A 25,146-nucleotide genomic window follows, 5' to 3' on the forward strand; every position below is an offset into this window, starting at 1 on the left:
CCCCCCAGCTGTGCAGGTTTACAGAGCTGGAAGAGGGACATTCATCACCAGCCCCGGTTCAGGCTTCAATGGGTCTGGCTCCTTCTTGGCGGCACTCCTGGGAAAAGGGTCCAGGCACCGAGGACGGGGGAGGACATTGGACAAGTCCAGCGTGAACGTGGCTTAATCTTGGGTTGGGCAAACGAGGAAGCCTTTGTGCATTGCAACCATGAGAACCTAGGCAGTCATAAATCCGATGGAGGCAGAATCCTCCGAGTTCTTTTGAAGCTTCTGAAGAAATAGGTCACGCTTTCTGGAGACCGGCTGATTTCATAAATAGATGCTGCCATAAAGCAAAACAGAGCGTAGTTCCTGCTTCGCTCAGCCTAAGGAGCATTCAGCTATCGGCAGCCATCCTAGCCGACCTGACAGTTTCAAAAATACTTCAGGATCAGTTAGCATCCAGGATCACAGGTGTCTTTTTTTTCCTGAACCTTGTTTACTTTGGAAACAACCACTCAGTCCAGGCGTTACCCCCCTGAGAGTACTAGAAAATGCGTCGTATAAAACCATTTTCATGTTTGTTGGTTTTTAATGACATCCATCCTGGAATGATAGGTCAATGAGATTATTGTCTGAGTAAATTTAGAATTTTTATTCAGTACCTGGATGTATCTAAGCCCTATTTTTTCCCATAACGGGGGAAGGTTGAGGAGGTTGAGCTAAGAGAAAAGAAAGGGACCAGCTGGGAATCATCCAGGCGTCTCCATGGCTGTGGGCGGCCATGGCCCTCACCATCCCGTTGGTTGGGGTGTTACTGACCTAATGTCACCCAGAAGCTTCTGGGGCTGAGAGGGCCTGGAACTCGGGCCTTTGACTCCTGGAAACCCCACACCTTAACCACGACATTGGATGGGCTCTCGGTCAAGAGCAAGAGTGGTGTTCGAGCCGAGGTGGCGCAGTGGTTAGAGTGCAGTACTGCAGCTACTTCAGCTGACTGCTAGTTCAGCAGATCAGCGGATCAAATCTCACCAGGCTCAAGGTTGACTCAGCCTTCCATCCGTCCGAGGTGGGTAAAATGAGAACCCAGATTGTTGGGGGCAATATGCTATTTAGTGTAAGCCGCCCAGAGTCCTTGGAGAGTGGGCGGCATAGAAATATGAATAATAAAATAAAATAAAATAAAATAAACAGTTAAAGCGGCCAAGCCAGCCTCTTCCTTACCTAGCCAAAGGAGAGGGGGATGCCTTCGGTTAGAGTAGACCCTGACCCACGGGCCATAGTTTGTGAAGGCCACTGACAACCAAGTGTGGAGTACGATGCAAACTTTAGAAAGGATTTAAGGCAGTGGTGCTCAGACTGTGGTCCACGGACCCCTGGGGAGGGCATGATGTCATCCCCCTTCGTGGGGGGGGGGCATGAAGGCTTGAAGAAATGTTATGATTTAAATTTTGAGTTAAGTTTTGGGGGGCTGTGGCCGTGGTCTGTGGCCACAAAAGGTATTTAAAGGAGGTCCATGGTGGAGGAAAGGTTGAGAACCACCAATTTAAGGAAATGCCACTCTCACCAAGGCTCCAGAGCAGGTGTGGCACCTGTGGAAGAAGTAGCCCTTGTAGGAAGCAGGAAATGGTCAGCTTAACGAAGGGCTCAGGAGCTTCGGTGATGCTGACCGGCCTGGGAGAATCACTCTTGCCAGTGAGAGGGGTCCATTGCAGGGGGGCTGTGTGGGCAGGAAGGAAGCTGACCCACTAAGAAGAGAACCAGCCAGGTGCAGATGTCAAGAAAACGGTGCCCCCGTGGCTGAACACTTGTGCAATGGACAAGGATAAGGATAATTTTTTTTCTATACCGCCCCTCTCCCGAAGGACTCGGGGCGGTGTACAGCCAGGTAAAAACACAATACAAATATCACAACTTAAATTTAAAAATTATTAAAAGTATTACATTTAAGGCCAATTAACTAAAAGACCCAAAAATTTAAGAACTCCGAATTTAAAACTCAATTATGAAGCTAGCCCTGCCTGTCGGAAGAGCAGGGTCTTAAGAGCACAGCGGAAAACTCGGAGGTCCGAGATCTTGCGTATGTCCGGGGGGAGTTCATTCCAAAGGCTCTCCTCCTGGGTGTCGCCAGCCGATATAATTTGGCCGACGGCACCCTGAGGAGTCCCTCTCTGTGGGAGCGAACTGGTCGGGGGAGGCTATCGGTGGCAGAAGGCGGTTCGTAGGTACCCAGGTCCTGAGCCATGGAGCGCTTTAAAGGTGGTAACCAACACCTTGAATCACACCTGGAAGACCACTGGGAGCCAGTGCAGCTCGCACAGGAGAGCTGGTACATGGGCGCAACAAGTTGCACCCATAATTACCCGCGCGGCCGCATTCTGGACCAGTTGGAGCCTCCAACTGGTCCAGAATGGGAGGCCAGTTGCTGAGAAAAAAGGTTTTCCACCAGAATATCTGGGAGGGAGGCAGCGGCCAGCCCGAGGCCACCAGGAATCTGGTCCCTGGTGGTGCCAGCATCAAAGCGGGAGTTCCCTACAATTCTCTTGGGGTACAGAAGGGGAGAGGTATGACTCAAGGAGAACTGGGAAGGAAGCGGCTGTTCCTGGAATTGATGGTCTGGAATGGGCCGCTTAATTCAAATGATGACTTAATGGGCCAACCATATTGGAAAGGTCATTGCTAAATATTGCTCCGCCATAATCCAATAAATGATAGGGCCCTGTCTAATGGCCTCCCTCTCTTAAAGGGGCTGCAGAGTGGGCTGGGGGTGCAAACAGCTCTTACAACTGGCTGTGGCTTTTCCTGAGATCACACTGAAGCTGCTTTTAAGGAGTGGCCGACAGATGTGCTTCAGAGCAGAACACTTCAGATCAGAAAGGCTGCATAGCCCCAACATCTGTCAGTATTCGTGGAAGTCCTTGGTATCGCCTGGCTTATTAGCCTTCATTGCACCTGTGCCCTCTGCCGCATTCCTGCCAACAATGGCCAGACTGGTCAGTTTGCATGCATTTTGGCCACTGCGTCACAAGTGTCATCCAAAACCCTAAGCCACTCGCCTGATTTTATTCAACCCGGGATCGCCTCCAAAGATCCAGGTTGCAGGTCAGCGCACTGTTGCCTGCCTTCCTGTAACTCGGGTGACACACGATCCAGATGGATGTGAGAAAGAAAATGTAGCCTCCACCGATAGGGCCAGATAAAGCGTGTGATAAAATGAATGAGCTTGAATTATGGAATGGGTTTTGCAATACGGCGTCGAAGGCTGCTTGCTGGATGTGGCCGATGTGGTACACGATGGCAGCAGAGCTTCAGCGTAATTGAATGCTTAGCAAATGGCCCAACCGTAGGCAAGGAAAGAGATCGGATGTGTGATATCCCCTCAGTACTATTTATGGGCAAATGTATCAGGAATATTTTCAGTGAGGAACACAAATATGAGAGTACATCTGTCACACCTGCCCCAACCTGGGCTCCTAGGAAAGAAAGACCCTCGACTCCATTTGTGCGAAAGGTATTCTTGTGCTAAAAGCCAAGTGGGTTTTATATAGATAATGCCGGGTTGTTGATTGAGACTGGGAAAGTTTTGCAGCTAGATAGATAGAATGTATGATGCAACAAAAATATGGATTTGAAAATTAACATATCAAAGACCCAGGTAATTACTACTTAATAAGGAAAATTGGGCAAACAGTTGCAAGTTATGTGTAGATAGTGAATCACTAGAACAAGTAGAGACAGACAGTTGCATTGTGGTTCAAGCTCTGGGCCAGAAATTGGGAGATGTTGGGTTCTAGTCCTGCAGCCTGCCTTAGGCACAAGGCCAGTTGAGGGCCAGCCACTTTCTCTCAGCCCTAGGAAGGAGGCAATGGCAAACCACTTCCAAAAAAACCTTGTCAAAAGAACTTCAGGGATTTATTCAAGTAGCCACCAAGAATCAAGACTGATGTGAAGGCATTTTTTAAAAAAAGCAAGGAAGAATGACTGTTCTAAAGATGAGAAATTGGTTGAAGAATTTTACACACACACACAAATATTGGTAGAGGATCTGTAGGTCGTATGTGGCCTGTTGCAAGGAGTGACTCTTGCATGTAAGGGGCCAAATGCCTGCAGAACTCTGCTCTTTTCTCCTATGGAAGGGAGATCGGGGTTGTGGGGATGTCGTCCCCCACCCCACCCGAGTCACCAGTTTAGCAGCTGTTTCCCAGGTTTGGGCACGGACACCGAGGAGCAGCTCATCCCCAAAATGCCTTCTGCTACTGACCCTGGTGAAAGCTTTCTTCTTAAATCAAGCAGAAGTTGACAGGAACATTCAGGATTTAGCCTCTCCCCTCAGTCCGCGATTGAAGCTGGACTTTGCAGGGCAAATTAATTCCCAGGCAATGACCTAAACGAAGGGGAATTAGATTTCAGGCCTATTATTGCTGAGCATTTTTTTTTCCTGTGTTTTGCATAAGACTCCAAAAAAAAAAAAAAATCCCCAGCCTGGCGTGGGGGAAGGAGAGTTTCGTACCTCTCCAGCGAATAACAATATTACACAAATGTCCGTCCTTCCTTCAATGCATTGACGGTGAAGAACCGAAGGGCGGAGAAAAATTCAGGGGTTGCTGGGACATAAAGGTGGATGAACGTTTGCCTGATGAAGCTGAAACCGTAGGAAGACTTGGGGGGGGGGAACTCTTGTAATGCAGGAGGGAGGACGGACCGACCGTTTTGTTCAGAGAACTCCCTGCCAGCATCGGCCTCAAGCCACACAAAGAACCCCCAGACTCTGCACCCGACTTCCCTGCACACACAACCAGGGACACAAGGGTGGAGAAATGCAGCCTTGTCAGCCAGGAGGGAAGCCATTGGATTCCCTCCTGATTGGATTTGCACAGCCTCCCACCCCGATCAATGACTCTGGGTGGCTCACAATTCAAAACGTAATGATTACAAGAATAAAAACATTTTAAAACAATAAAAAACCATCCAAAATAAATGTCCCAAAGGTGATTTTTCAGGAGGCAGCAGAACTTTCTTGTTTTGTTTTCTTTGAAGAGGTTTCGCTTCTCATCCAAGAAGCTTCTTCAGCTCTGACTGGATGGTGGGAAATGAAAGGATTTCTATTGCTTGCAGGCAGCTGGTCATTTGCATCCTTTTAGAGAGTCACTTAACCTAGAAATGAGGAGGAATTTTCTGACAGGGAGAACAATCAGCCAAATGGAAGAGAAGTTGCCTTCAGAAGTTGTGGGAGCTTCATCCCTGGAGGCTTTCAAGGGGAGACTGGGCTGCCGTCTGTCAGAAATGGCGTGGGGTCTCCTGCTTGGGCGGGGGGTTGGGCTAGAAGGTCCCTTCCAACTCTGTTCATCTGTTAAACCTCCGAGGCCACCTTGTCTGTGGCCTCAGGGTCACCTGAGTGGTGCCAATGGTTCCCGTAATCTGCAAATTTTCTGGAAACCCGTTCAAACTCCCACACCATTCCAAGGGTCTTCATCCCAAATTGCACAGCTAAGAGCGTGTAGAGGTTCTCCGTCATCCAGGCCATGGTGGTCCCAAAGGGGCTTTTTTCAGGAGGCAACTGGACTTTCTGGTCAGAAAAGCCCCTTTGGGACCACCATGACCCGGATGACGGAGAACCTCTACAGACATCCAAAATAAATACCCAGAGCAGCCGAGGTGCTTGGCCACTTAGCAATAAAGCCAGGAAAGGGGGTGGGGTGGGGGTGGGGGGCTCACCCCTTCAGGGCCTCAGACTCAGGAACACGGCCGGATTGTGGAAGAGACCGTGAACTGTTGGCGCAGCTCATCTTGAATCCTGGCAAAGTTTGACCTGGGTAGTCAGAACCTGAGAGGAAGGCTGGGAGCCCTTCTCCCTTCTCTCAGCCTATGCGGCCGGTCCCCCGTCACACACACACACACACACACACACACACACCGTGCCTATGGTGGGGCCAGCATTTCCATTCCTAAGCAAGGCGGTTTCAAGCAAGTCACACTCCATTTTATGACCTTTCCTTGTTAGGAAAATCACTTGATCATGAAATGAATCCGGGTTCCCCACTGACACCGCCTGGGAAGGTCACAAATGGTGATGAGATGCCCACGAGATGCTTATTTTAGTGCTGCTGTAACTTTGAAGAGTCACTAAATGAACGGAACATAGAATAATAGGGTTGGAGGGAACCCTGGAGGTCTTCCAGTCCAGCCCTCTAGTCAAGCAGGAGACCCTCTACCATTCTGGACAAATGGCTGCCCAGAGAGGAGCCCTTCCGCTCGCCTCTGTGGGTGCTTCATCCCTGGAGGTTTTCAAGAAGAGACTGGGTGTAGGTTTCCCCAAAGAGCCCCTCGGCAGTTGCCTTCGGAGGCAGCCCCTCTGACTCTGGCAACCTTCAGCCAGTTTCTTGGGCTGGGCTGCCTGAGCCTCATCCTTGCTGCTGGGGGGATCCGACCTTGCCTCCCCTGGGCTCCTGGGGCCCCTAGAAGCCACGAAGCCCCCAATCCTGATATTTTAATCTGGCAGGATGGTGTGAGGGGTGGTCCTTCCTGCTTCTGCCCACAGAGCAACTTGAAGGGGGGGAAATATTACTTTCCCCATCGAGAGTCGTGGAGAACAGGAGCTCTTCTGTGGCCTATAGAAATGCCTGGATATTTGGAAGGGGCCCTCTGGGATTTATATTCAGAGGTGAGTAATGTTTCTTTACAAATTTGGTAGATTGCTTGACTCTTTGCTGCCTCTGCAGAGGGCAGAGCAAAAATCAAGATTGTATCCGATCTCTGGAAAGCTGCTTAGATGGCCACAGTTGGAGCACTGAAGAAGGCTTCTCTGGGAGGAGGGACCTGGCCGGGCAGGCCCCGGGGGGGTGGGGGTGGGGGTGGGGAAGAAATCTCAGAGCCTAATTATCTCTGCCAAGACTCCATGCCTGACCCCCACCCTCCACTTCCCTGGGGTGGGACTCTCGGGGGGGGGGGCCTCTGGGTATTGTGGCCTGGAGGCAGGATGAGGTGGTCATAATTAAAGGACTTAATGGCCTCCAAAGACCAGCTTTCAAATGGAGCCCAGGAACATCCAATGTAGCAGCCTCAGGCTGGGGGTCTTTATGTGTTCCGACCTAGGCTTCCTGAGACAGTAGAAAGCAGACAATTAGTCCTAAAAACCCTCTTTTTACTTCAACGGCTGTGAATTCTGTTCATTTACAGCCAGTAATGAGTCACAAATAGTTTGTAAAGAGTCCGACAGAAGTCTGCCACAGGCCTTTGGGATAAGGCTGATAAGCAATCTCCCTTGACATGCTGCTGAAGACCTAATTGGCAATTAGCTTTGCAAGGCCACATGGAGCAAAGAGTCAAAACAGAGCTTCAGAATTTAAACTGACCAGAACAAACAAAGTTGCTTCCTGCAAAGGCTCATGTGCCTTTGCTCCTCCTTTATGTCTTATGGGAGGGGGCAATCATCTCCAAGCCTTACTCCCGAGTTGCCCCTTTTGTCTTAACTGTTCTTACCTTCTGGCAGTTCTGCACATGCACGCCCTGGGAACAGGCTCTCCCTATTCCTCTGCCTCACTGAAGTCTGACTCTGGAGGCTCTGGTGGCAGCACATAACTCCCAGATGGCCCTGACTCCCTCTCTGCCTCTGACGCAGAGCCCCCATCCGAGCCTTCCGCAGACTCCAGGACTGGCCCATGTTCCTCCCCAACCTCCTCACTGTCTGACTCTGCTGCCAACTCCGCAGACCACCGGCGGACCACAACATTATGCCAATAGTCTGGCCACCTTATTCTGGTCCAGCTGGAGTGTCTTATCTTCACAGACATCCCGCATGGAGGTCATTGCAGGAATGGATGATGATAGGGGCCTGGGATGTTCCCTGGTCTGGGCATGGAGGTACCATCCCTGGCTGGGTGAAGGCTGCCATGCCCAAGCTTCCCCGTGCCTCCTTTTCCACCAAGAGGGCCCCAAGGCGAGCACCATCCCATCCAGAGCAGCTGCTGAACCAGAATAGGCCGTTCCATCTTGGCAGAATTAAAGGTTGTTTCTTCCCATCCGGTCCATGACTCTTCTAGGTTCCAGTTCAGGATTTCCATAGCGTCCCCACTCTGGCTCAAGATGGCAATGTATCATTGGGTGGCATCAGCCTATTGAGGGCACCCCACTCCTTACCCTGCCATTCACAGGGGGGAAATGGCCCTATACTCCTCCACAGTAGAACAGTCAAGGGTTCAATGACGTAACCGTCCCCACCCCTGGCTACTGACTGGAAACGAGGAGGAGCCGAACCACCTAGCCTCTGTCCAGAAGGCTTCTGCCCAAGAAGAAAAACTGGAGGCATCTGCAACAGGGATCCCCACCCTTGGCAACTTTAAGACTTGTGGACTACAACTCCCAGAATTCCTCAGCCAGCATGGGAGTTGAACTCCACAAGCCCTAAAGTTCCCACGATTGGGGACCCCTAACCTACAGCATACAGTGTAAAGACTACGACCGCCACTCTACAGAGAGGCAGAAAATAGCAGAGAATATAAACACTAACCAGAAGTGGGAAAACATGATGAAAATTTCTTAATCCCAGCATGCATATGGACAGTCTCAGCCCATTATCACCCAGGGAAAAAAGTATCCTAGACCAAACCAAATCCAAAAATGCCAGGGAATTCCTGGAAACTTGGCATTTAGACAAATCAGTCATCAATAGATAACATAGAGATAAACCAGATTTATAGTTCAGAGACAATAGAAAACCTAAGAAAGAAACAAAAGACCAGAAGACGTAGCAGCCAGCACCCCAATAAGCAAGGATTAACACCAGACAAACGAGCAGAAAACAGTAATCAAGGAATCACCAAGGAGAAAACTACACCCCCGCCAACACTGGCAGGGCAAGCTACTGTATATAAACTGGGAGAGAACCCCACACTCACTCACACTGATGGTATTACCTTTTTGGGTGATGAAACGTACCAAGGACTCCACTGTTCATCCCTGAGTGGCAGAGGCTGTCTTCTATAAGAAATAACTTTTGAAAAAGTGGTCATCCAGCACCAACCCTAATCACCAAAATAGGGAGGGGAAGAGGATGCTTGTCCCTCAAACTGCGAGGGATGGGAAAGTTTACAGGGGGTGGACTTCAATGTCTTTATGACCGTAGAGCTATTATTTAACAGAGTGGTTTATAAGTAAAGCTGACTCGCCCGGAACATGGTTGGTTGCTCTGGGTCTGGTGACAGAGCGGAAACTTGCTGAGCTGGTGCCGGGCACCCTGGCCAACTGTGCCATTTGTCAAGGGAGGCCAGTGAAGCAGAGCCTCTGGGAGAAGGTTGCTGGAGCATCTCAGTGGCAGCCTGAGAGGGCGGCTTCAGCACGTCGGCAAAGAGGTGCCAGGGAAGCTGCTGGGCTGTGCCAGGGGCTTGTGGCAGGTCAGCGTATCCAGCAGGAAGCCTCCCTAGTTATTGTGGGGAGGGGGAGGTTGGCCTTAATGAGTTTAGATTTGTCTATATATTTGTTTATACTCCTGTAAACTGCCTTGAGTCGCCATGTGCGAATAAGTGACAATATAAATTTCCTAAAATAAATAAATAAATAAATAAATAAAATATATGAAACCACCAGAAAGCGACATCCAACAGTGTGGGGTGCAATTCCATCCATATGCTGATGAAACCAACTGTAAATGGATGGTATAGTTGAGACATATCCTGTATTAGAAGTTGTGGGAACTCCATCACTGGAGGATTTTAGGAAGAGACTGGGCAGCCATTTATCTGGATTGCTCTAGGGTCTCCTGCTTGAGTAGGGGGTGGACTAGGAGACCTTCAAGGTCCCTTCCACCTCTGTTAAATTCTGTATATTCCTACCCCAGGCCCAGCTGGAGATGCCGTCGAAGTCTCCTCCGAGGGCCTGGAAGCTGCTGGGGTCTTGAAGGATTCAGCAACATGGATGCGCATAACGAATGTGATGAATGAATGTTATCAATGACTCCTGACCCTCCGTACATCAAGCGTTGAAGAGGGAACAGGCAAATCTGGGCAGGGGGAGAAGCCAGGGCCTCTCGTGGGCATCCAGGCGAGGTCATTGTGGGTGGGTGGGGGGAAAGCAAGGCCTGCGAGGCACAGCAGGAGGAGCTGAACAGGACATTCTCCCATTGTCTGCATGGCTGTCAGCTGAGGAGGGGCCAGGATTGCACCTGTTGTCCTTGGGAGAAGGAATAGAACCTGCAGTGAAGCAATTTCAGAGAAATCTCAGAATGAACGAAGGGGAATCTACGTGTCCAGCATAATCTTGCAGGATCCGATCTGGGTTGGTCACCGGGATCAGAGGTTTTGTTTTCCGAGCTTTCGGCCTCATGCTGGAGCCCATCCTCGGGGAAATTCTCTCTAGCAGAGTGCCCAGAACAGCACAGACTCTGCTAGAGAGATGTTTCCTAAGGATGGGCTCCAGCATGAGTCCGAAAGCTCGGAAGACAAAACCTCTGGTCCTGGTGACCGACCCAGATCGGATCCTTCAAATCTCAGAATATTCTCTCTTGGAGACCAGCCTTCAGTAGCCTCTGTAATCAGCCCGATTCCAGAAGTGGCAGAATCCTAGAAGATAAGGGTGGGAAGGGCACTGGAGACCCTTCCCAATGCAGGGGTCTCCTACAACAGTGTCCCCATCCAATAGCCTTTGTTGCATGAAGGAGGAGTCACCACTTCCGAGGCAACCTGTTAAACGGTTAGCAAATTTTTCCTGGTCTGTAGCAAGTTCGGCTTCCTTCTCTTTCATTTCTTAGTTTCCTTTTGTGGATCATTCTGCCCTGATTCCTCCATTGCAGCCCTCCGGATCCTCAGGACAGCAGTCATGGCTCCCCAGAATCTTCTTTTCTCCAGACCAGAGTTGCCCGACTTCTGCCACAGTTCACAGGTTCTGTCTTCCTTCCAGGCTCCTGGGCATCCGATTGCTCTCCTCCGTACAGGCTTCAGCCCATCGGGGTCCTTTCTGAAATGCAATGCCCAGAACGGGACGCTGCATCCTAGCTGAGGCTTGGCCAGCGCAGGATAGAGTGGAATGGTGGTTTCTTTTGATCTTTACATTGTGCACCATCTGGAATTGCCTTCCTTGCAGTTGCTGATGGACTGCTGTGTGATCATCAAGGCTCCAAGGTCTCTTCCATCTGTATTTCTGCCTCGAATCGTCCCTCCCCTCCCATACTCGGCCCTTTGATCGTTCTTATACAAATGTAGCACTTCAACTTTTCTGAAATTCGCTTTGCTGGCTTTTGCCAGTTGTTCTACCTGGTCAAGAGCCTCCTGTCTCTCGCCACTAAGTGTGGCTCTCCCCAATGTTTATGTCACCTCTGAGTGTAATAGCTATTTTTTGTGGGGGCCCTTGGTGCTCTCTGAGCTTATTGGTTTTCTTGCAGATGTTTCATTACCTCTCATCAGCACTGATGATGTTCCCTAGTTGGGTCATGAAACGTCTGAAGGAAAAACAACCAGGCTCAGAGCACCAAGGACCCCATAATTCTCCTCTTTCCTTCTTCTTCCATGCCGCACCCCCCTCCCTTGTAGCACTGATGATGTTTCCTAGTTGGGTCATGAAACATCTGCAAGAAAACAACCCAGCTCAGAGAACACCAAAGATTCCACAGTTCAACTCTGACCTAGAAATATCTTCTACCACTTGTATTTTTTAATCCCGCTTGCTAATTGTTTGTAAAAACGATGGTCATCGCAGGGACCAATCAGAGCCTAGGATGTCCTGGCAGCCTGATTTCTGCCCAGCAGGTACTCTACACAGTACCTGTGTGATGTCAGTGTTGTTCAGCCCACATCTGTTCTCTTTTTTTTAATTAGAACCCCATGAAGATTTTGTCTCGCATTTTGCTCAAGTCTAGATATTTAGATCCTCTGCATTCCCCTTGTCAACTAAAATGGCTTCTCTAACCAAAAATAAGTCCAGGTTGGTTTGCCATGATTTATTCTTGATAACTCAGGCTAAAGGATTTTCTAAATGCTCACAAATCAACTCATCCAAACTTTTCTCCAGCATTTGTTGATGTCCGGCTGACAGGTCTGCAGTCATCTGGGTCCTCTTTTTTTGAGGACAGGAACATGTTTGCCCTTCTCCAGCCCTCTGGCACCACTCCTGTCCTCCGTGATTCTCCAGAGATCACAGCCAGGAGCCCAGGGGGTGAGGCTGGCGGGCTCTTTGAAGGCTGGCAGGCCTGGCTGCCCTGTTCCGGGGACTTAAATCACCATAATCATGGTGTTATATTTTACAGAAGCTGGACACCCATCGGTCAGGAAATGGGGACTACAGATCCTGCATTGCAGACCTTCCCAGGGATCTGGGATCCTTCCAGATCCTTCCAAGTTTGTTTATCGGTCTGTATAGCTGATGCTCCAGGTGTCCTGGATGGAGGCAGGATTGAGGCAGGCTTCTGGCATGTAGAGTTACCTAATTTGAGCTCAAAGGTTTGCCATAGCAGAGCTCATCTTTGGTCTGGGGCTTTTGGGGAGGGGGGCTGGCACCTCCTGCAATGAAGCCCTGCAGAGATTGCAGCAGCGAGTCAGGCTCTGCATCGGCTTCCTGGCCAGGAAGGGCTTCCGGGAAGAAGCCGCAGGGTTGTTTGAAGCAGAGGGTCGAAGCAGAGGGCAGCCAGAGGACAGCAAGGCTGGGCAGCTCCTTTGGACCCAGCAGGACAGAAGTGAAGGTCAGCTGGCCTCTCCCCTGGAGCCGAGCAAGAAGGTCCTGGAAAAAGAGACATTTGTTTTGCTTGTCAACTGGTTAGTACAAGGTGTGAATCTGTCGGTTTGATTTATTAAACCTTGGTTTTGCTCATGGGTAAAGCCGCCTTCCCTGACCACTCGCAGACGGCTGTTCCTCGGAGCATTCCTGGCACTTGGTGGTTCACTGGCCTGCCGTGATTCACGGGCTGCGGCAGAATCCTTTCTTCAGAGGAAAGACCGTCCTTTCCTCTCGGCTTTTTCGTTTCATTTGCACTTCTGCTTCCTAACAGCATTAATGGAGGCGACCAGGTGGGGGCTTTGAGGGGCAGGTTGCATTTCTTTGCATGGAGGTTTCAGCTGGTCAGGATTCTTCGGCCATTCCCACGCACTGAACTGCTGCCATCTGACTTGCCTGGGACGCCCACGAAGTTGGCCTGGAGGCCTCGTGACCAGGAGTGGCCTGTGCTGCCTCACCCGTGAAGCCGGGGTGGGGCTGGGGGTCCCAGTGTTCTCTGGCCTGTCTAGACCTGTGTGTGGGGGGGTCTGCACAAGGGATGAATTAACCATGAACAGCAACGTTGAAGGTTCTTGAGAGACGCCATCCTTCCCTTTGAGTGACCCAGATGGACCCAAAGCAGCACGGCCAGGGGTGGGTTCTACTTACCTTGACTACTGGTTCCCATTCTGCCTGCGCATGCACACGTGCACGCTCTTCTGGGCATGTGCAGATCTACTTCAATGATGTCCGGGTCAGTGGGCGGAGCCTCCTGCCGGTTCAAACCAGGGGCAACCCACCACTGTGCGTGGCTGCCCTCGGTCTGGAGTCTGCCAGCAGCAGAAGGGCACCTGCTAGGGCCTTGGGAGAGGAGGGGGAGAGTTTTATACACCTGAAGCTGGTTGTAAAAATCCCAGTCAGGTGCGGTCACAAATCACCTTAGAGCCCTCTCTTCTCTCTTGAACAATCAATCAGAATAGAACCGGAAGGTTGGAAGCTTGGAGGTCTTCTAGTCCAACCCCCCTCCTCAGGCAGGAGACCCTCCACCATTTCAGACAAGTGGCTGTCCAGTCTCTTCTTGAAAACCTCCCGTGATGGAGCCCCCACGACTTCTGAAAGGAAGCCATTCCCCTGGTTTATTGTTCTCAATGTCAGGCAGTTTCTCCTCAATTCCTGGTTGCTTCTCTCCTTCATGAGTTTCCATCTGTTGCTTCTTGTCTGGCCTTCTGGTGCTTTGGAGAATAAGTTGTCCCCCCGACCCTTCTTTGTGGCAGGTCCCTCAAATACTGGAAGCCTGCTCTCCTGTCTCCACCAGTCCTTCTTTTCTCTAGACTGGCCATACCCAGTTCCTGTGACCATTCTTTGTATGTTTTAGCCTCCCGGCCTTTAATCTTCTTAGCTGCTCTTCTTTGCACTGTTTCCAAAATCTCAACATCTTTTCTGTGATGTGGCGACCCAATCTGGGTGGCTCACACCAGAGTAGCCGAGCCCTGCCACACCTGACTCCGATTTCTAGCACAGATTTCCTGCCCACCAGGTGCAGCTCCCAGGGGGTCCCCCACCCTGGAGTCAGCAGAGAGGCTGCCAGGAAATCCCTCCTGGGTCTCCCTGCCTTTTCCTGCAAGAAAAATGAGCAAGGAGGCTCTAAGCGGCCACTCGCTCTGTAAATTGTATTATCGATTAAGGTGGGAGGAAGAGACCTCTGAGCATCTTTTGCGGGGGGGGGCATAAAAGCATTTCAGCGTTTCTCCCTTGGATAAGAGACAGGAGCCCATCTTCTGACCAGCCTCTCCTCATTCCCCCCCCCGAGGGCAGGGAAGGCATGAGAGGTGAGAGGGGGTCAGTGGGGCTGTGGGAAGTCTCTTGTTCCAGGGTGTCTCTCTGTGTGTAGTTAACACATCCCTGAACACAATAGTGTAGCTGGCATGCTGGGACATGGAATGCAAACCTGGCCACTCTTCTGGGGTTAACCCAGGCTTAGAGGTGAAGGTGTGGTGGGAAGCCTTCTTGAGATGGGGGGGGGGGCTTGGCTGCTCTGCCTCCTCTGAGCATTGTGTAGCATAGGGGATCCAACCTTGGCAACTTTAAGACCTGTGGACTTCAACTCCCAGAATTCCCTAGCCGGCTCTCCTATGCCGCCTGGGACTTCTGGGAGTTGAAGTCCACAGGTCTTAAAGTTGCCAAGGTTGGACGTCCCCGGTGCAAACCGTCCTTTGCAGAAAGCATCCTCCTGCTCATAAGGGGGGCTTCTTGTGGCTTCCCATGGCTCCGGAACCTGGGGGACTCGGAGACACGAACACTTAGAGCCGTTCCAGATGTTAGCTACACATCTGGGGGAATGACTCCTGTGGGGTAGGTGGCATTGAAGTAGTCCAGGACTTTCTCAGGTGGAGAGCTAATATCCGGGTCCCTCAGAAACTTGGCAGGCAGAGCAGACTTGCTGATCCTGGGCACAAGGCAGATCAGCCAAGAGGGGCCAGTCAAGTCGGCCTTGCCATGTATTGGGAGGAGTGCCAGGATTCACGCCATCCCAAAGGCCCAACTCTTCTGTGGCAGCTCTAGTTTCTGGGCGCCTTTCTCTCCGAGGTGCTCTGCTTCTCAGGCCATCTCCTTGCTCAAAGCTTTCTGGGTCAGGCAGCTGTTCAGGTTCTCTGGGTCAAGATCTGGGAAGATGATGCGTCCTGGGACAGGTGTGTCCAGGCAAAGAGGCCCATCCGCCACTCTGCCCAGACCTTCTGGGTGGCTTCCAGGGAAGGGGCCTGCAGGGCTGCTGGCTGGCGAAAGGAAACGGGGGCAGCCTGGTCGGCAGTCAGCACGGTGGTCTCAGCCCTTCTCTCTTTCCCTCCAGGTGATGGGAACCCCAAAGAAAGCAGCCCGTTCATCAACAGCACCGACCTGGAGAAGGGGAAGGAATACGATGGGAAGAACATGGCGCTCTTTGAGGTCAGCGGGGTGTGCAGGGGGTGGGGGGTGGTCGAAGGGGCGTGGCCTGCAGAAGCCTCATCCTCTCGCCCGCAAAGGCCCCTGGATTGCCAGAGCAGCCCACCCTGGGCTCCACGAGAGGCGCCTGGCTGGGCAGGGGATGCTTCAGTCCCAGGAACCCAGATGATGCGGCTGGCAGGGCCGGAGGGGCAAGGACCACCCCCAAGAGCGGCCACCAGCCCTCCCCTCCCTCTGCTTCCTTAACAGGAGGAGATGGACACCAGCCCCATGGTCTCCTCCCTGCTCAGCGGCCTGGCCAACTACACAAACCTGCCCCAGGGCAGCCGGGAGCACGAAGAGGCAGAGAACAACGAGGGGGCCAAGAAGAAGCCTGTCAAGGTGTGGTGGTGGGGCGACGGTTTGTGGCCCCCAAATGCTCACCCCACAACGGGTCCCATAGAGCAGCTAGCCAGGAGCAGAAGAGCCCAATCGCCCTCTCGCCCTCTCCTTCCTTCAGGCCACAGATCTGGCTGCAGGGCCCGGATGACCAGGAGAGGGCAGCTGAGCACGGCCTTCCCTCCTGTTCTGCATGCTGCCCTCCAGTGGTGGTGTGGGGTTTTGCAGCCCAGACCGATTCTTTCTCAGCCGGTAAGAGGAGCCCCAGCTTGTGGGTCCTCTCCAGTTGCCCAGTGAAACCGCAGGGCCGAGCCAGGAAGGCATCTGCTGGGGGAAGGGAGGGAGCCCACCCACCCTGTTTGGGCACAGCCTCACGCCCCCTGCTCTTCCTGCAGGCCACCCGGATGGGCACCTTCATGGGCGTCTACCTGCCCTGCCTGCAGAACATCTTTGGTGTCATCCTCTTCCTCCGCCTCACCTGGGTGGTGGGCATCTCGGGCATCATGGAGTCCTTCTGCATGGTCATCCTCTGCTGCTCCTGCGTGAGTCCCCCTCCGGCCGTGGGGGCCTGACCAGACGGGCTCCTCCTGACAGGGCAGCCCCTGAACAAGCCTTTTGTAGCCCGGCCTGAAAAAAGGCTCCCCTCCGCCCCCACTGGCCCATACGGATCTCAGCCCAAGTTAGACCCAGAAGGGCAGCCAGGCTTGGGGGCACCTGCCTGGATGGACAAAGGCGCAAGGAAACTGATGGCCAATTTACCCAGTCTTTCATCCCACCCCTCTGTGCCAGCCCTCCCTCCAAGAGAGCTCCCTCCCCCTTGGGCAGCCAGAAGCAGCCGGCCAAGCCTAACTGCCCACTCCAGGGCCCCAGGTGCAAATCCCAGTGGCATCCATCTGACAGGCACACCCCTGCAGCCCTCAGCCTGCCCTCTGCTCATGGGGTGAAGCCCTGGCTGGCTGGCCAACCGATTAGGGGCCCTTGCGGAGGTGGGGTGGCCGCTGCCTGGTGGCAAGCTGCCTGTGGGGATCCCGCCCTGCGAAGGCAGGGCTTCCGTGGGCTCTGGCCTCCTCCCAATGACTGCCCTGGGGGCTTCTGGGCCCCCAGCATGAAACCCCGTCGGAAGCCCTGCGGTTGTAGGAGAGGCTAGCAAGTCCCCCACCCCACTCCTTTGGCTGGAGAATTAGGCTCCAAAAATTGCTTTGGGCCTCAGCCTCCCCCTGCCCCCCACCAATGCCTTCTCCGCCTCCCCTCCCTGGGGATCAACCAAATCACACACACACACAGAGAGAGAGAGAGAGAGAGAGAGAGAGAGAGAGAGAGAGAGAGAGAGAGGGAGAGAGAGAGAGAGAGAGAGAGGAGGGCTGCTCAGGGGCTGCTTTGAATCAGCTTCCCCCTCCCTGCCAGGCTGGGGCCCCACGATTGCTCTCTCTCCCCACAGACCATGCTGACGGCCATCTCCATGAGTGCCATCGCCACCAACGGAGTGGTGCCAGGTGGGTAGTGGGGGGGGCAGAGGGTGGCCCACCTCCCAGGAGACCCTCCCCCCCCAAAGGAGGGACTTGGGAGGGCTGCCAGAAGCCAGGCACAAACAAGGATCGGGGCCGACACAGAAGCACGCCTTCTTTTTGGGTGAAGATCATCCTTGCTCCCTCTGCATGTGATCACCTCCCTTTTTGGCAGCATTAATGGGGCGCACAAAATCAGGGCCCCTCTGGGGTGCCTGAGGGCCCTACCTGGGCTCCTGATGGAGAGGAGGGTTCCGGGTGGAGGGAGGCGGCCCCAAGAGAGAGGGGATTCCATCTCTGAGGTGTCCTTGCCTCCCTCCCACTCCTGCAGCTTCCTTGCCACCTGGGGATGGCAGTGCAGCCAGGCAGGATGTGTTAGTGGCCCTGGGCGGGGGGTGAGGCTGCTTCTGAGACCTCCCCATGTGGAGGGGTTGTAACAGGGGTGTATCACCTCCCACCCCAGAGGATTTCTGGCATCTGGCAAAAGTCCTCTTCCCCAAGGGGTTAGCTGGACAAAAAGAAAGGAGGAGTCCCCCATTTGTCCCAACAGCACCCCACAAGAGCCTTTGGTGCTCCTCCTCAGAAGAAGAGTGATGGGTGCCTTGAGAAGCCAGGGCAGCCCATGCCCTCCTCTCTGGGCAAGGCAGGGTCACTCCAGCTGATGTTTCCCCTCCCTTCCTCCCACCAGCCGGCGGGTCCTACTACATGATCTCACGTTCGCTGGGCCCGGAGTTTGGAGGGGCCGTGGGACTCTGCTTTTACCTGGGCACCACCTTTGCAGGTGCCATGTACATCCTGGGCACCATAGAGATTCTGCTGGTGAGTGCGGGGATGAGGGTGGGTGGGCAGGGCAGAGCAGAGCAGGGCAGGGCAGGCAGAGATCCTGCCAGGGAAGGCACTGGCCTCTTGAGACAAGAAGAGAAGAGGGGGGGGTGCCCTGGGTGCCCCTGGAGCTGCCAGAAGAGAAGCAGGGCAGGAAGCTGGCATGCAAACATTTGCACCCATGGCTGCCAACGAAACGGGAGAGAGCCAAGCGTGCTCCCATCTTGGAGGCTGCGGCTGTTCACACAACACAGCTACCTCCATTCTCACGTAGGCAGCTCTTGGGTCCCCTCAAGTAACCAGAGCTGGGCTGGCTGGGTGCATTCAGCCAGGAAAGGCCAGCGCCTGGTGAGGCACGGAGCCCACCCGGAGCTCTTCTGCTTGAGCGATTTATGCCAGCGGAAGGCGTGAATGGGCGGCATCTCTCGACAACTCCAGAGCTGTTGTGGGGAACCAGGGGGACCCTCCGAACCGTCTCGTGGGGGCATCGCTCCTTCTCCATGTGAGGGTTCCCAAAACAGGAATAGGCAGGAATGGGGGGACCCCGGTCTATGTATCCGTTTGCATGTTCCTCCAATCTCCTGTTGAGGCTTTAATTGAGCAAAGCCCCTCCTACTGGAACTGCCCCCCCCAACCTCCCAGCCAGGTTTCCCTTCAGGCCAGCGTCCTTTGTGAACTAGCAAAGCAATAGAACCGTTTGACATCAAAGTCCCCCTCCCAGCTCTTCCCTCTTCAGGAAGCCCACCAGAGTGTTCTTCAGGGGCCAGGAGGGACCCCCACCAGCCGAGATTTCTCCCTGGACAACCCTTGATGGAGATGGGATGAGGACTCCTGCTTTGAGCAGGAGGTTGAACTAGATGACCTCTGAGGTCCCTCCCAGCCCTTGGATTCTAGGATTCTAAGCCAGCCTTCCCTTCCCAAGAGGCTCCTGGCTTCCTCAAGAAGCCCCCGTGGGGCAAAGCTGCTTCCGGCAGGGTCTTTGCCAGTCTTGCCAGAGGGGCCGAGGAGGTCATGGGGCAGCTCATGAAAGCAATGAGCAGGCAGACCCCCAACCCGCCTCCCCCCCCATCCAGGGAGGGCAGTGAGGCTCAGGAATGATCTGCCTGGGGAGGGAGGGGGGCACAATCCTCACATGCTCCTTAATCAATGCAAATACTGAAAGAACAGAAGGGAAGAAGCGTTCGCTCTCTCACGCTGGCCGTTTTTATAACTTCTTGAGAAAGTCACAGTCTTCCACGTGGGAGGAACCAGCAGAGAAAGATCGGTTGCATCAAGAAGTAGCGACCTGACATTTAATTCCCCCCCCCAAAATACCCATACTGAGCAAAGGGGAGAAGGAGATGCAGCCCCTCTTCACCAAAGTGCTGGGAAAATGGTCCTTTGAAGGGTTGCGAGGAGCCTCCCCTGGTGGGTGACCCTCAGGGGCCGAGGCCAAAGGATGACCAGCTGAATCGCCTCTGCACTGGCTTGCAACTGACCTGGAAAGTCTTGTGGGGAGAGCTGCTCCAAAGGGAAGGGCTGGAGACCCCCAAGCCCCCCCCGCATTGTTGAAGGAGGTGCCCTGAGAGCCGCTTCCTGTGTCCTGCCAGGCCTACATCTTCCCTCCGATGGCCATCTTCAAGGCCGAGGACGCCACTGGGGAAGCGGCCGCCCTGCTGAACAACATGAGGGTCTACGGGACATGTGTCCTCACCTTCATGGCCACCATCGTCTTTGTGGGCGTGAAGTACGTGAACAAGTTTGCCCTGATCTTCCTGGGCTGCGTCATCCTCTCCATCCTGGCTATCTACGCGGGGGTCATCAAGTCTGCCTTCGACCCCCCCTCCTTTCCGTAAGTGCCTTGCTGGTCAGGGGGGCTGGGGTCTCTGGGCTCCTTGCAACGGTTGCAAACACCTGAGAAGCAGGTGGGATGGTTTGACCAGGGGGACTCCTGGCAGTTGCCTCCATTAGCGTTGCCCACCGCCCGATTTCCCTGTGACCCGTGAGGTACCCAAGGGAAGGCCAGAGCTCCATGGCCAAGCGCTGGCTCACCAACTGAAGGCCTGAGCCCAGTGACTGGCACCTCCAGCTGGCAGCGGCCGGTGGGAGCTCTTGCTGCACACCTGAGCGATTTGAAAAATGCCTCCAGCTGCTTCCTGCAAGATTCCTTCATCCTTCTTCACAATGTAGTGCTGAATACGGCAGCTGTGTCCAGATGTGCTCTGAGGAGCAGGCTGTAGTGAAAGGAGCTCTGGCATTGCCCAGAAGGGTGTAATTTGACTTGGCCCCTTAGATGAAAGTTGGACTCTGGGCACCTTTTTTTTTAAAAAAAAAATTGATTTATATGCCGCCCTTCTCCGGAGACTCAGGGCGGCTTACAATGCGCTAAGCAATAGCGCATTGTACCACCTTCACTGAGGGAGGCGCTCAGTGAAGTGTTGATGCGTCCAGAAGGCTGGGGGTGGGTGGGACAGTGTGGGTAAACGGAGCAGAACTTCCCCAAAGCGAAGACGAGGGAAAGGCCCTGCCCAGAGCAAAAGGGGCTCCCGGGAAGAGCGTCCGAGAGAGCGAGGAGAGACCGGCTCAGACCAAAGGGAAGTGTGGAGCAGACCAGCCTTGATGGGAATAAAAGGTGGCAGGGAATTAGAGCACAAGGCGCTTCCAGTGAAGAGCATAGAATTAAAAATAAAAGTGAGGGGGGAGAAACGGAAGCAAGGGAAGCGTTTGTTGGGGATTTGGGGGATGAGAATGACAGCGATAGCGCAGACAGGAACCAAAGTGACTGTTCCAAATCTTAGTGCCTAAGGAAAAAAATGGAGGAAATCTTAAGTGGTGCCAGAGTACTAGAAAATGTAAGATAAGGGTGGTGTAACTGGGAAAATGCTTAATTATGGATGCGCTTGGCTTAGGTAGGGAGGCTGAATTGGCAGGAGGCCGTTATTGCTGCCCTGTGCGAAGGGAAAGTGGGTTGAAGGATGAATTTGGGACTGGCAGGACAACCGCTGAGTCCGGGGGGGAGGGGGAGTCGGCAAAGGGGCTTCCCAGAGTTCACCCTGAGCGGGTTCAAAAGGCGACAATTAGCAAACTTGAGGGAGAGAAGGGCGTGTGCAGCCCAGGCTTTTGCTCTTCAGCATCTCATTAAGAAAAGCAGCAACGTGGGAGGGAAAGTTTACTGCATGCTTATTCATTTTAGAAAAAGGGTGCAGTTTGAGTCAATAGGCTTGACTCAGAAAATGTTAAACATGAATAGTTCATAGCTGATTGCTGAATGCAGCCAGCACAAGGGAAGTCAAAATAAGAGAGAAGACAGGATGCTTAGCTGAAGGTTCAGCACCAAGTAAGAACTCGACAAGGATGTGCCATGCCCTAATTTAAGTTTTACGAATGGGCGCATAAGAAGCCGGTGACATTAAAGGTCTTTGATCAGGGATGCCAGCAGAGATGCAGGCGATTCTCTGCTGCCGATGAAGAACTCGAAGGATTTGCCACAAATGGTGTGTTGCACTGAGGACTAGGACTCTGAAAATCGATATATCGAGAGGAAGGCTGGGTGACTGATGAGGAAACAGGAGCAAAAATAAGCTGACTTTGTATAAATATACAAAAGTATGAAGGCTATTGCTTAGCGCATTGTAAGCCGCCCTGAGTCTCCGGAGAAGGGCGGCATATAAATCAAATTAAAAAAAAAAAACAATTGTAACTTGGACAGCAATTGTGAAAACTTTGGGAGAATAAACGTGGGTGTTTTGGTGGAATGTTTGTAAAGGATCAGAAATTGCAGGGGTGAAATGCTCCCGGTTCGGACCGGATCACGTGATCCGGTAGCAATGGCGATGGGTGGTTCGGAGAACCATTAGCAAAAATCCCTGCACCCCCCCCCCCATGCCCAGCTGAGCCGCGCGATCATCAGAGGCTGTTTTTTTTACTTTTAAAAGCATTTTTTTCTGCAACCTCTTAAGGTTGTAGAAAAAATGCTTTTTTAAAAAAAAAGTTGGCCACGCCCACCCAGTCACATTACCGCCCCACCACCAAGCCATGCCCACAGAACCGATAATAACAAATTTTACATTTCACCACTGAGAAGTTGGATGGAGAAATTTTAAGGTGTGCAAATGCTGGTTGGAAGGAGATGTTTGTGGCCTGTGATGAGGAAGGAACCTTCGTATAAAAGAGTCTCCTTGGTTACAGGGAAATAGAGTCAATGGACTGCCAAGGAAGCGCTTGAAAACAGGGGGGACAAAAGCGAACAGGCTGAGACTGAGCAGGGCTGAATGGAGGTGGACTGAATGTGTGAGGAGGATCTGGCCGTCAAGAAGCAGCTTTGGCCACTGAGAGAGAGCGAAGGAGCAGCATTGAAGGCACAACCGTCCCCAACCCTTATGCCCTGGCAGCCTGGTGGGGGGGAGGGGAACTGGCCTGTGCAAGCGGTGGGCTCGTGCGTGTGCCAGCCTGCTGCTCGTGCAGCCCACTTCCAAACCGTCCACGGCCCCTGGTCTAGAACGACTCACCACGGGACAATTCAACACTCTATTAATTATTTCATTCAGTTACTTTTATTATTACTGACCATGTTTTTGTCAAAATTATTGTAATTCTTGCATTTCTGGATTGACTTTATTTTATTATTATCAGTTCCGGTTCCATTGAAATTAATTTAACTGTTGTATTGGTTGAATTGTCCTTTGGCGAATTTTCCCGTAGCAAGTTTGGCTGCAGTGAGTTATCCGATTCCGGCACTGAGTGGGAGGCCAGTTTAGGAAGCTGAAGGAAGGGAGGAAGAGGAGGAGAAGGAGAAAGCCAGCTTTGGATTGGATCCTGCCCTGGAGAGGAGTGGGACCCGAGGGAGGAGAGGCGGAGGGCGAAGCACTCGGTGGACATGCCAGGATGCTAGCAAGGACCGAAGCGATGGAGAGACACAGAGAGGAGCTGGATGCTCTCTGGCCTTTTCCTTCCTGCTTCCTCATGACTTTAACCCCGAGAGGGAATGGGGCGATGGGCAGGAACATAGGCCCCATCTTCTTCCAGAGGGTCCTCGGGGCCAGAGTGCAGTTGGGCCTGGAGATCTGCACACCTGGCTTCCAGAGGAGTTGGGGAGAGGCTGGGTATCACGAGGGGATCCTGGTCACCTGCTGAGCCATCTCTCCACTGGTCTGTTCTGGGGCAGAGAGGCCTCCTGGGAGAAGCACCCCTTAGATTCTGAGGCCCCAGCTGGCTGCCTGGAAATGCCCCATTGCAAAGGCTGTCACTACCTGAGATGGGGGGGGGGGAGAGACGGAAACTGGGGGGCCCTTGCATGGCCAATTGGAGGAGCTGGCAAACAGTCCTCAGTTTCCCTTCGTGTGTTTTGGCCAGGATTTGCCTCTTGGGCAACCGGACTCTGTCCCGCCATGGCTATGATGTGTGTACCAAGGTGGTCCAGGTGGGCAACGAGACGATGGGCTCTGAGCTGTGGGCACTCTTCTGCTCCTCACGCTTCCTGAATGCCACCTGTGACGAGTATTTCAGCCAGAACAACGTCACGGAGATTCAGGGCATCCCTGGAGCGGCTTCCGGTCTCATCCAAGGTACAAGGAGCTCCTGGGCGGGGAGGGAGGGACAGCCTTGTGGGCTGGGGTCTCCTGATTCATGGGGGGAGGGAAATGCCAGCTGGGCCCTCCCCTTGAGGGCAGCGGGGGTGAGGGGAGAGCCACCGTCCACAGGGGGCTGGCTACATCTGGTGCAGGATTTTTGGGACAGGACGTTCCACTTGATCCACAAAGCTGCCACTGGCCCGGGGGTCTTTGCAGGGGAGAAATCCTATTCGGGGTGGGGGGGGAGAGGAAGGTGCAGTGACGAGGGCCTCAGCAGGGGAGGATGGCTCCTGGAGCTGCAGCATCCTCCCTTCACAGAAAACCTCTGGAGCTCCTACTTGCAGAAGGGGGTGTTTATCGAGCGGTCGGGGATGACCTCCGTGACCCACTCCGAGGGGGTGCCGGACATGGACCAGCCCTACGTCTTCAGCGACATGACCTCCTACTTCACCCTCCTAGTCGGCATCTACTTCCCTTCTGTCACGGGTGAGAGGCTTTCCTGGGAAGGGCTGGGACCCCCTTTCTGGAGCGGAGATCCTGGCGCTTGGCCCCCAGTTTAAGGGGGGCCTCTCCCGCCTGGTAAGCCGGGGATGGGGGTGGTCCTGGGAAGGTGGCTGGCTGGAGGCCCTCCTGCTCCCCACAATGCCTGGAAGAGGAGCTTTCAGGCTTGCAAGATTGACACCAACCCTTCTGGGTAGTCCAGACAAGAAGCATCAAGCACAAATCTTCCCTTCCTCCACCTGCCCGGCAGCATCAGGCCTTGGCCGATCTCTCTCACTCACACTCACACACACACACACACACGCCTGGCCAGCAGCCTTTCCCTCTGGTCCTTCTGCCGCTTCCTCCTCTCCCTGCCTAGATTGGGGGACAGTTTATAACGCAGGGCCCCCCTCCCTAACCGGAGGGCCAGCCCTAGGGGAAGGCAGGCCTGAACCTCCGGCTCCTTTCCGCAGGGATCATGGCTGGCTCCAACCGGTCTGGGGATCTCCGGGATGCTCAGAAATCGATCCCCACGGGCACCATCCTCGCCATCGCCACCACCTCAGCTGTCTGTATCCTTGGCTGGCATGGGCAGAGGCTGGCACGGGGCGGCTGCCGGGTGAAGGGAGCTGCCTCTTTCCAGCTGGCCTCGAGAGCCCTTCGTGTGGGCCGCAGAGTGAGAGTGATGGGGCTCCTCCAGACAGGCACCCCAAAGGCTCTGTCAGGTGTGCGTCGGGCCCTAGACCAGGCCCTGGCGCTGCAGGCAGACCGTCTCTCGGGGTTCTTGCAGGCTGAGCCTACGTGGGGAGGGAGGA

The 25,146-nt window shown here is 53.5% G+C and overlaps 1 protein-coding gene across 1 annotated transcript in view; it reads left to right on the forward strand.

Annotated features, from left to right (window-relative positions):
* SLC12A5 (solute carrier family 12 member 5) overlaps nucleotides 1-25,146 on the forward strand; it is a 45,484-nt gene that overhangs the window by 11,692 nt on the left and 8,646 nt on the right. Inside the window, exons 2-10 of the mRNA XM_070941903.1 lie at nucleotides 15,503-15,597; nucleotides 15,844-15,975; nucleotides 16,368-16,514; nucleotides 17,411-17,465; nucleotides 18,166-18,296; nucleotides 19,889-20,130; nucleotides 23,631-23,842; nucleotides 24,167-24,334; nucleotides 24,805-24,903. Coding sequence (XP_070798004.1) covers nucleotides 15,583-15,597; nucleotides 15,844-15,975; nucleotides 16,368-16,514; nucleotides 17,411-17,465; nucleotides 18,166-18,296; nucleotides 19,889-20,130; nucleotides 23,631-23,842; nucleotides 24,167-24,334; nucleotides 24,805-24,903 — 1,201 coding nt within the window. The 5' untranslated portion in view covers nucleotides 15,503-15,582. The remainder of the gene's footprint in view (nucleotides 1-15,502; nucleotides 15,598-15,843; nucleotides 15,976-16,367; nucleotides 16,515-17,410; nucleotides 17,466-18,165; nucleotides 18,297-19,888; nucleotides 20,131-23,630; nucleotides 23,843-24,166; nucleotides 24,335-24,804; nucleotides 24,904-25,146) is intronic.

Source organism: Pituophis catenifer, unplaced genomic scaffold (assembly GCF_029215685.1).
Source record: "Pituophis catenifer annectens isolate HBS135680 unplaced genomic scaffold, rPitCat1.0.hap2 SCAF_3, whole genome shotgun sequence".
Classification (NCBI taxonomy): Eukaryota; Metazoa; Chordata; class Lepidosauria; order Squamata; family Colubridae; genus Pituophis; species Pituophis catenifer.